Consider the following 12,018-nt stretch of genomic DNA (forward strand, 5'->3'; position numbering starts at 1 on the left):
ACAGTTGGTGCCATTAATTAAACATACATATATGAACTCGCAAGGCGATGCCCCTATAAAATTAAAATACATAAATAACTCCTATATATGAGTATAGCACACAAATCTCATAATACGCCCTGCGGTTTGGTGTTCCATTATTTTTTTTTTCATAGTTCTTTTGTTTTATAATAAGTGTGACTTTTACAATTTCTTGTAGCTGCTGGAAACAGCAATTTGATTTTTTTCTTTTACAATATTTTATCTAACTAAATCTTTGCACATTTTTATAACAGTTATAACATTTTATTTATAAGCGAAAGAAAACAAAAACAGAACAAAACAGAAGAAAAACAAATTAACGAAATTTATAAATAATAATAACAATTTACGATTTACTTTCGAGCCGAAATGTAATTAACTGCAATTTTTATTTATTTAGTTATTTAGTGGGATAGTTCTGTTATTTTTTTTTTTATAAAAGCTAAATTTTAACTTAATTTTCCATTTATTTTGTTTTATTTTTTTTATTTTAATTTGTTTTCAATTTGCACACATTTGTTTATTATATATACATAAGTATTGTATACATATAAGTAATAGTTCGATACGTGCATAATTCACTAATTTTAAGTTTAAAACTAATTTATATGAGTTTATATATTTAAGATAAGTATAATATAAATTTTAGTATGTTCGTATGCATATGTATTTCAATAGATGGTTTAGTTTTACAAGCAAAGTACAGCATTTTAATTAGCAACAATAAAAAGTATACAATAACAATAACATTATAAACAAATTATAACACTCTACAACACAAAATAAAAAATCTGAAGGCATTTTTGTGTTGCTTATGAAATTTTATCATTTATACTACATATTTCAAATATGTTAATCAATACTAAATTTCAAAATAAAAATAAAAATTAAAAATTGGTTCAGGCGAACTCGTGTTAGTTTTGCATTCTAGCATGGCACAGGGAAATGAAATTCAGTTCGTATTTGTTCAAGTTGAGAGATAAAGTGAAGATATTTGCAAGTATTAATTTCATAATTATATATTATCTTTGTAGTATTTAACAACTAATTGTCAAATATGGTTAGCTTTAATATTTTAAATTTCATATTGTTTTGCCTTGTGTATTGTGCATAAAAATTGTTTATAAGATCTCTTCTTAAGTTATTGAAACTTGAAATAAAAAATAAATTAAAAAAATGTGCGTTTGCTTTTCTTATTTTCTACCAAGTGCATTTTCCTTCAAATTGTGCACAATTTGTAATTGTTAAGTGTATTTTTTAACTCAATTATATCGAAAGAAACAAATTAAAAAAATAAAAAAGGGAATACAAAAGGTTTTTTTGCATTTATTGTTATAATTTGGAATTATAATTGTTCATTTTTTTATGTTTTACTTTGAATTTTGTTCAACAAAAAAATTATAGTTAAAAAGTTATGTTATTAGTTAATTTTAAATATTTGATTTGCTATTTAATTGGTAAATTGTATTTACGATTTGTTTTAGTTTTAATATATTTGTTTTTGTCGTTTTTGTGAGGCTAAATGTAATTAATGTTCATTATTATTTTACCAAAGTAAGTAATATTCATTATTATTTTATCAATTGAATATTTTTAAAATACAATTACAATTAAAAGATTGATTTTGGTTATTTTAAATTCACTTAACATTGCTAAAGTGTTTGTTAATTTCATGTTGTTTGTTGATTTATTAACTAGAGTTTCACACATTTTTTAAAAATTGTAAAGATAAAACAAAATGCTTAGCTAAGCGAAAAAAAATAAAATTAAAAAAAAAAAAACACAATAAATTATAATTATACACATTCACACAGAGAAACATATGTAAGTTAAGAATATTATATTAAGCAACAATTTAACATTTAAAAAATTATTTTTAATTATAGACATATTAGGTATGTATTTGTATATGTATAAGGAACATTTACGGACTATTGCGGCACATATTTAATATTGTTTTCAATTTGTCGTTACTTTCAATAATCATTTAGTGTATTATTGTTGTGTTGTGTTGTATTAAAGATTGCACAGTTCAATTTTGACTTCTTCTTTAGCATAACTGTAATTACTTTTAATATGTTTATGCATTTTTTTAAAGGTTTTTTTTTTTTTGTTATGTTTAATTAAAATATGTACGCTTCTTTTTGGAGCTGCTAAATGTTTTTAACAAATTAGCGCAAATTTTTTGTTTGTTTTTATTTTGTTTCGTTTTGTATTTTTTTTTTTTGTTTTTTTGTTTTTGTTTTTCAATCTTTATACATACAGACCTAAGATTAGTTTCAGTTTTTACTTCGGGAAAGGAATCTGTGGCATGCATCAATTTTAATATCCTGCATGCGTCTTCTGTTCGTGTGGGCTGTTATCTTCAATATTATCCAACTTCATCTTGAACATCAACATCTTTATCTTAACAAACAAATCATTTGAGTTTAAAATTGGTATAATTAGGCTTTAAGTATAAGTTCAATTCAATTCAACTGTTCAATTTGCCTTTGACCTTTATGCTTATAATATATGTAAGTATGTTCCTTCTGTAGCTTTTGTTGTTTTTTAGTGTAGTTTTACAATATTACTACGAATGATGTTTAGCTTAAACGACAAATCTTTGCAACATTATAATGTTTATATGTAGATATTATATTTTTTAGATTATATGCATGTACTCGAGTGTGTCGCCGTGGGTCTCTATGTATGTGTGTGTGTGTGTGTGTGTGTGTGTGTGAGAGAGGAAGTGTTGGATCTATAGCCAGCAAATCCAATCCAACAATCACATCACAACACACAACATTACACATCATCACAATTTGGACAACAACAGGTGTTAGTATCCGATCCGATCGAGTTCGTAGAAGCCCAGAGAAGCCGCCGTCTTCCGTTATCAATCTGAGACCGTCGTCGTCACTGCTGCCACTTGCCGTTGCCATCGAACTTGCTTCTTATCCATGCGCCGCTCCATTGTTGCCTTGACTATGATGCGGTTGCGTGTGCGGATGATCTTCGCTGGGCGTCAGCGGCTGATCGCGACGTGGCGGCATCCGTTCGTTGACCGCATCGAGTCCCTTGGCCTCCGCGAACGAGGTAATCTTGTGATTGGGCGAGAAGCCCTGCATGGCATTCTTGAGGGACTGCTTGCCGCCGGATAAGGCGCCCAGGGGTAAAGCGCCCGTTGGCGTCAGCCCCTTAAGCTGCAGCACTGACTCCGACTCCTCGCGCAGCACTGAGAAGACGCGCGCCATTTTGCCAATGGCCCGGATCTTGTTGCGTATGACTTCCTTGCGCAGGGCCGCCTCGTCATCCGATAGCGGCTCCTCGCTCTCCTCGGTCATGAGCTCGTCATCGGAGCAGATGTTCAGCACGTTGACGAGCATCTCGGTGACCTTCTCGCCGACAAAGGGCAGCGACCAGGTGAACACGTCCATGAAGTTGGGAAGCCAGTAGGGATGCGGCGAGCAATTGAACTGACGGATGTTCATCACGTTGTTCTCGTACTTGAGCACAGCCGCCTTGTTGTTGTACACGTCGAGATAGTTGGGCGCCGAGAAGATGGTGATCAGCGAGGGGAAACCGGTCGTCTGGCTCTTGCGGTACATGCGGTAGCCGGCGTCCTGCGCCTCGTGCGCCCGGATGATCGACAGCAGATTGTTGTTCTGCAGGAAATCGCAGCAGGCGGCGTAGCTGTAGAAATACGAACAGCCGCGCACCGAGTTGTGCGTGTAGAAGTCCGTGTTCTTCTCGTTGCCAAAGTCCTCGAGCGGATCGGACCACAGCAGGTCGCACATGGGGCCGAAGGCGGGCGGCTCCTGAACCGATCCAATCGCCTGATGTCCTCCAGCTCGTGGATCTCGGGCGACAAACCGTGGACGCAGAGGAACTGCTGGTTCATTAAAGCCGCCAGCGGCAGGCAGTCAAACGCATCCATGCACGCGTCATAGACGCGTTCCGAGTACTTGATCTTGCACTCCTGCTTGAAGGTGAAGTACTCGGTCAAATGGCGGCACTCGTGGTTGCCCCGCAGCAGGAACAGCGTCTGCGGATACGTGATTTTCAGCGACCACAAATACAGGACGCACTCAATGCTGAAATAGCCTCGGTCCACATAATCGCCAAGGAACAGATATTTTGTCGTTGCCGGCGATCCGCCCACTTCAAACAGTTTCATCAGATCGTAGAATTGGCCATGAATATCCCCGCACACTGTGACCGGCGCCTCAATATCGATCATTGTCTTCTCATGGCGCAACAAGGCGGCGCCCTCTTGGATGATCCGCATGGCGGGCGCCTCCTCGATGCGTCCCTCCAGGATGAAGTGCTGCTTCAAGAGTTCGTGATTCGGTTTGCCGGTGCGCGGATCAAATACCTCGGCTATCGTCAGCTTGTGACTGGGTGGAAATGGCACACTGTCGACGACTCGAGCTTTGGTGTTGATCGCGGCGTGACCGCCATGTCCGCCGTGACTCTTGTGCGTCGGACTGTCGTGTCCAACGCTTGCAGCGGCAGCGGCAGAGGCAGCGGCAGCGGCATTCGAGTTGCTGCTGCTGCTACTTGTTGTTGTTGTTGTTGTTGTGTTGCCCGTGAAGGAGGCATTGGCATTGGCATTATTATTGTTGTTATTGTTGTTGCTGTTGTTGCCGCCGTGTTGCGTGTCTGTCGCATCCGTGGAGTTGTTGGCGGATCCGCCTCGTTGGCTTGCACTTGTTGCCACTTGGGCAGCGGCGCCGCCAACGCCACTCGATTGATTATTCGAAGACATTGTTGTTGTTCTTTTGTTGTGGAGCACTCTTTAAAGTTAATTGCAGTTTCTAATGTTGCTCTCTCTCGCTCTCTCTCTCTTCCTGCCCACGCTGGGTGAGCGTTTCTTAGTGTGCGCCCCCTCTCTTTCTGCACTAATTTGCACTAGCTGCACACACGCACCCACCTACACCTACACAAACACACACACCTACACGCACTCACACAGAGAGAGGCACGTTGGCCAACAACACACGCACTTTTCAACTTTTGCTTTAGCTGCTGCTTCTGCTGCCTCTTCTGCTGCTTTTAGTGCTGCTGCTGCTGCGCTGCTTATTCTGCTGTTGTTGTTGGAGCTACTTCGCCGCTTTATCGTATTGCCAGGCTTTTGATATTCAAGTTATTTCGTTGCTGTTTGTTTTACTGTGCTTTTGTTTGCTGTTGCACTTGTAACACAACAATAATAAATTCACAATATGTATTGGTATTTTCGTTTCGTCTTGGCTGCTGCTGCTGTGCCCTGCAGACGTCGTAATTTCTCCCTTGCTACGTTTTTTTCGCTTCTCAATGGAATTTTCAGCTTCCCCTCCCTCTCCTTTATTTTTATTGATATTCCACCAATGTGGCCGTATCATCTTATCGCTAAAAATACCACTTTTCTACTTACAAAAATACTAAATTTACAAATTTCAGTCCAGTATCTGTTTGTGAACGGCGCAATATTAAAAATTGTACTTTATTAAGCAATGAATTAAAATTCTTAAGAAAAATTTAAAATTCAAAATTTAAAATTCGATATTTAGAAATGAAGGTGATCATATGTATGAAAGTTTGAAGTACGTCACGCCTCTGGAGAAGTTGTATAATTTAATTCTAGATTAAAATATCAAAAATTAGAAAAAAAAATTATTAAAATCTGCAACCGCGCGCAATTTAACTATTTTTGTAGTATTTACCAATAATTTGGCAAAAAATTTTAATCCACAATTAGATAAAATAAAGGTAAATTTTGTATGAAAGCTGGACTTCGAAGTGGTGTGTAACTAAGTTTAAATTAATTAACTCTATCCTTTAAATTATAGAAGCTGCAGATTTTCATAAATTTGCAAAATTTATCACATCTTAAAAATGGTTAAAGTCCGCGGACCAAGCTTGCCAGCCCGACTTTGCGACATGTCTATTGAAACAAGTTGGCAGCACTGCTTCTACATTTGTAAATCAAGCTACCACCTCGGTCTCGGCCGGTGCTAATAAATTTAGTTTTTTTTTTTTTTTTTTTAGCTATTTTGCATTGCAATTGCAGCTATTTTTCGGATGCTTTCCAGCCAGTAACAGCTATGGAAATATCGATATAAATTGAATAGATAGAATTAATGCTTTAGGCTTTTTACAAACAGTGTAACGGTATTTGACGATGCAGGTAAGCTATTGGCGCCAAGTTTCAAAATAATCGCTAAAAAGGATCCACAATAATATATACTCAAAACGAACTTTTAGAGGAAATAATAAACGTGCGCGCATTTTATTCTCAGGATAGGTACTTGTATATTTTTTTTAAATCTTTTTGTAATATTTTGTTTTTTTTTTGTTTTTTTGCTTTTCTAATATTAATTATGTTAATAACATTGATAATCATTTTTATTTTGCATTCACTTAAGGTTAAAACTTCTTTTCTGCATATGTTCATGCCATTTGTAAATTAATTTGTTGTTCTTCTTTGGATTGCATACAATTTTTTTCACAACTGCGCAAATAGTGCAATTTGGCAATTTGCATTTTTCAATTGCAATTTGCTTTTGCTTTCCAGCCAGCTGATCCTTGCAATATATTTATAAATGTATAATATAATAATGCTTCCACTGTTAAATTTGTTAATTTATTTATTTTCGGTTTAATAATAAAATTGAAAATTTTAAAGAGATTTATCTAGATGTGATGTTTTTTTTTTATTTTCGTTTGTTTTTGTTTATAATTATTTAAATATTAATTTGTTTTAATGTTTCTTTAATATTATTTGTTGTTGTTGTTGTTTAAATATAAGTATATAAACTTTTTGCTTTGACTTTGACAAAGTTTTTTCAACTTATATTTATTTTATTTTTATGTATATATGTATATATGCATATAAATAAATGTTTAAATATATATAAAATATGCATTTAAATTGATTTATCCAAAAGGTAAAGTTTTAATTCTTTTCATAATATATATTTAAGTTTTGTTTTTCATGTGTAAAGTTTTAAAGCATTCGAGGGCAGGAAGTAGATGTTGAAAAATACATGTATAAAAAAAATTTGATAAAATATATAAACATTACAAATATTATTTATAAAAGGGGGATTTCTCTATCATTGCAATGAAGACACCGTAAATATATTTAACTGAAGAAAATTTAAAGAAATAAAATGCTGCTAAAAAATAAAAACAAAGCAATTATCTAAAAAATTAAAAATCATACACACACATGCACACGCACACAAACGCACTCACACATACATAAACACACACACACAGATACAACTAGGGAAAGCTATTCCATTCAAGTGTAAACAAAATGAAAATTTTATTTTCAGTTTTTAAACTTATGAAAATAGATTAACAAAAGTGTGTTTTAAATTTAATTAAGTAATTTGTTCAAAACAATGTGATTGTACATAAGTATGTATGTAAGTATTTATGCTAATTTACAAACAACGGCAACAAATTGTGTAACAGTTCTCAGTGTATATTGCAACAACAAAAATATAATAATAATTAATAATAAAATCATATATTTATTGCACATTTAAGTGTTCCTCTCTCTCTCTCTCTTTTTGATCTTACAAAAGAACAGGCACAAGAAGAAAATAAATTAAACTTTTTATGCTAGTAAATTTTGTTAAATTTGTTGTTTTATATTTTTTTCATTTTAGTTTAGTTTTGGAAATATTTTTAAGGTTTGTAACAATTTTTTTTCATTATTATTTGGTTTCAATTAATAATTTAATTAATTTAATTTTTGTTTCTGTTTTTGTTTGTTTTTTTTTTTTATTCTTGGGTAAATTTATATTTATTGTGGGTGTAGTAGAAAATGTACCGTTTAAAAGTGATGTGTATGCATTGAAAGAAGAGACGAGAAGAGCGTTTAAAGAGCGGTTGAGTGTGAGCCTTGGAAAAAGATCAGTAATGCTTTTAGTTTTTCTTGTTTTTTTTTTTTTTGTTTTTTCTCATAGTTTTAGTTTTTCATTTTGTGTATATAGTATAAAAGTAATGGTATTTTTTTTAAATATATATAAATAAATATATACATATCAATATATATACATATATGTGTATGTACATATACATATATGCAAATATATTTATATGTATAAGTTGTTTGCTTAATTTTTATGTTAGCTTCTTATTAATCATTATTAATTTTTCTTTTGTTTTTTTTTTTTAGAAGAGTGAGCTTAATTGCATGTGAGGGGGCGGGGAAATTGTTTTTGTTTGGATTGGAGGAAAAAAGTATGTATATATACTATATATAAGTATGTATTTTTGTTTGTATGTATGCATGTATGGTCTTAACTTTTGTTTAAATTCATTAAGTGTTTTTCTTCTTTATATGTACGTGTGTGTATATATAAATTGTTTTTTGTTTCTTTTTAAAATAATAATAGTAATTTCTTGCATCGCATAATTGTTTTGTTGTTGTTCTTTGTATTTCGTTTCAATATACTTATTAGTTTTTGTTGGAATTGAAATGCAATAAACTTTTGTAAATTGTTTGCTTTGGTTGTATTTTGTTTCTGTTTCACTTGTTGCTTAGCATTAAACATTAACTTTTGTTGACTATTTGGGAAAATGAGAGTGTCGAAACGCTTAAATCTGTAACGCTTAACAGCTTGCATATATACATACATATGTGTATATATATACATACGCTTAAATATATACTATATGTATACATACAGTAAGACACGTAACTGCTTTGACAACAAAATAAAATTAATAAAAATAAACGTAAGATTTTGGTTTTCTTTTTTAAACTAGCTTAACCTAATGGATCTTGCTGTTTTTTTTTCTAAGAACCATTAGCAACAATAATAAAGTATGAATGGCTAAGAAAATACCAAGAAAATGTATTTATTTTTGTCTTGTAAAATATTCAAATTTTAAAATTTGTCAAAACAGTTACTTGACTAATTGTACATTGTTTTTGTTTTAGTTATTGTTTATTGTATGCGCGCATGGGTACAGTCTCATACAAAGGCAAGGCGTTCAAAAACGCAAAAACTGTTGCCTGCTTTTAGGTGCTTTAGTTAAGAACCAATTTTCTGTTGATTGCTCGCTATCGCATACATTGATGCTATTTCTCTCTCTCTCTCTCTCTCTTGCTTTCTCTATTGCGCATGTACCCATGCTGAATAGGCGCCTTTTAAATATATTTATTTTCTTGTGTTTGCATTATGTTTTCAGATTCTTTTCTTTTTTACTGCCTTATAAATTCATTTAAAATTTGTATGTATTTGTGTATAAGAGGCAACAATTTCTGAATAATTTTATCTGTAGTATTTATTTTTGTTTTGAATTTGTTTTTTAGTTTTTGTTTTGTATTACTGCTTTACTGTTGCTCTCTCTCTCTCTTTCTCTTTGGATTTCATCTTTGGATGCAATCATGCACCAATTTTCAAATATACGTATATATATGTATGTATGTATATAATCTTCTTATGCATATTTTTGTGTATGTATGTATGTATGAATTTAGGTATATTTGTTTATAAAGTACTTCAAATTGCTATATGTTTGCATTTTGTATTACATTCGTCTTTATCAAATTTAAATTGTTTGCTCACCGCACAATATAATTATTTATTTATCATTTTCCTTTACTAACTGTCCACGTAGCAACAGTTTTCTTCTTATATCTGTATCATATCTTTTCTTTTTATCATTTAACTTTCAATTTAAAAATAAATGTACATAGTTGGTTTTTTTTGTGTTTGTGTATGTGTGTGTGTGTGATTTTCTTTTTATGAATTTTCTTAACGTTTGCATTTAAAATTGTTTCGGTAACTTGTTAAATTTAGTAATAATGCATTTGTTTAAGAGAAGTTGCACTCGTTTTTAAATGTTTTGCATTTTTTTTATTTTATAAATTCATTTAACTTACTTTACTTAAGGTGTAGCAAACAATAAAAGTTTGTATGTAAATATACAATAAGTAAAAACATAGGCATAAGAAGGTAGAAACAACAATTTCAATTTCATTTTCAGTTATGTATAAATATTACATTTGTTTACAATAAATATAAATATGTGTATATGTAAAAAAAAAAAACGAAAGAACATTTCAAATTAAAAACTAATAACAGCTTAAACAAACTTCAAACTTAAACATTGCAAAATTTTTCACATATTTAGTTTGCTTTGTCTCATTCATTTTGTTTTTTATGTTTTTTCTACACCATCATTTTTAACAAATAACTAAAATTCAATTAAGTATAAAAAAGAAGTTGACATACACCGGCGACGCAGGCGCAAATGTGTGATGGCGGCGGGTAGAGAGAGGGGAGTGCCATGCAAATTCAGTATATTTGATATTCTGTTGCATACCCAATAGGCGCAACGTGCATTTCAATTGAGATTCTACTGCTTAAACTGCTTGGTTTACTGCTTGCTTCTTTGCGTTCATTTCTTTGGCTGGCCCTGCCGCTTGATCGTGTGAGTGTTAGACAGAGATAAATAGATTGAGAGTGCAGGAGCAAAAGAGACAGAGAGTGTAAGCGCGCTCGTTGTGTGAGAGCCAACGATAAGAGTGTACCGTTAGATGTCGGCATTTTGCTTTTGCTTTGTTGCTGCGCTGCTGCTGCACATTTGACGCCTGCATCGCTGCAGCCTGTTCAGTTATATATGTTTAATCATATTATATATATGTGTATAATAATATATATGTATACCATAAATACATATATTATTTATATATTCAGCTAATGACTACTACAAAGATGGCACGTATATAAAGACCACATACACAATCACCAGATGAGAGAGTGTGAGGCGACAATGGCGACGACAATGTGCTCATAAACTTTGAGTTTAATCAACATGTGTGTGTGTGTGTTTGTTTCTTGTTTGTTGTATGTTTCTTGTGTTGACAAAGACAGAGAGAGAGAGAGCAAGAGTGAGAGAGTATCAGAAATAGAGCGAGAGAGGAAGAGTGAGTAAAAGTCTTGTAGATTTATATAGACAGACAGAGAAAGAGAGAGTGAGAGAGAGACAAAGAGATATTCAGTCGTTTTTAGCTTGTTGTCTGTTGTTCCTGTTGTTTCTTCTTGTTGTTCTTTTACTTTTTTGTTTTCTTTTTCTTTTTGTATTAAAAGATTGTAGTAAAATATTGCTGTTGTTTTGTTTTTGTTGTTGTTTGTTGTAGGAAGTAGTTACGCATTAGCTTCTTATTGGTGTTTAGCTATTTTTTTAGTCGCCCTCGGCGCCACACAACGAAAGTAGTAAAGTTTCTTAGCATTCTTTCTTTTTAAAGACTTTTTTTTTAGAATTTTTTTCTTTTAAGTTTTGTTTTGTTTTTTTTTTAGGGCATTTTGGTTTAAACTTTTTTAATACAGAGACGAGCTTTATCTTTAAATTTATGTTTAATATATGGTTGATTTGCCTTTGTATTTCTTTTTTAGCAAATAAATTAATTTACCTAATTTGCTTGCTTGCTGCTACTGCTGCAGCGACAGCGACAGCAACGTCAACGTCAGCAGCGACGGCGGCTTAGCAATTTATGTTTTTGTTACATTTTTTTTAAAGTTTGCTTTTGTTTTGTTTTCTTTGTTTGCTCTTTTGATATAACGTTGCACAAAATTTTGATGATATATATATGTATGTATGTATACTATATATATTTATATGTATGTATATAAATATATATATGTATGTATGTATGTATGTATGTATATATATAATTCTATATGGTTTAACTGCAATTAATAATTAGCTTTCGTTTTGTTTTTTATTTCCCCATCTTCATTTAAATGGTTCTCTTTAATACCAATAAGTTAAACATGTTTCTTATTCTGCTTCTTCTTCTTCTTCTTCATAAACAACATCAAATATTTATCCATCATTCTTCTATTCCACATTCTTCTTCTTCTTCTTCTGACGACGCTGTGTATGTGTGTGTGAGTGTGAGTGTATGACTGCTTGCAAGCAGTTTGCATGTGTATGTATGGGTATGTGACGCTGACGCGCTGTTGCCGCTGCTTAACACTGTTTCTATATATCTATTTGATTTTCTTT

The 12,018-nt window shown here is 32.5% G+C and overlaps 1 protein-coding gene across 1 annotated transcript; it reads right to left on the reverse strand.

Moving 5' to 3' along the window:
- Positions 1-2,156: 2,156 nt before the first annotated feature.
- On the reverse strand, positions 2,157-5,014 carry LOC117794254 (serine/threonine-protein phosphatase 2B catalytic subunit 2). Its single transcript, XM_034634837.1, is given in 2 exon segments — positions 2,157-3,823; positions 3,826-5,014. Coding segments are annotated over 2 exon segments (1,812 nt in total). The 5' UTR covers positions 4,772-5,014; the 3' UTR covers positions 2,157-2,957.
- Positions 5,015-12,018: the final 7,004 nt, after the last annotated feature.

The sequence above is a fragment of the Drosophila innubila genome, chromosome X (genome assembly GCF_004354385.1).
Source record: "Drosophila innubila isolate TH190305 chromosome X, UK_Dinn_1.0, whole genome shotgun sequence".
Lineage (NCBI taxonomy): Eukaryota > Metazoa > Arthropoda > Insecta > Diptera > Drosophilidae > Drosophila > Drosophila innubila.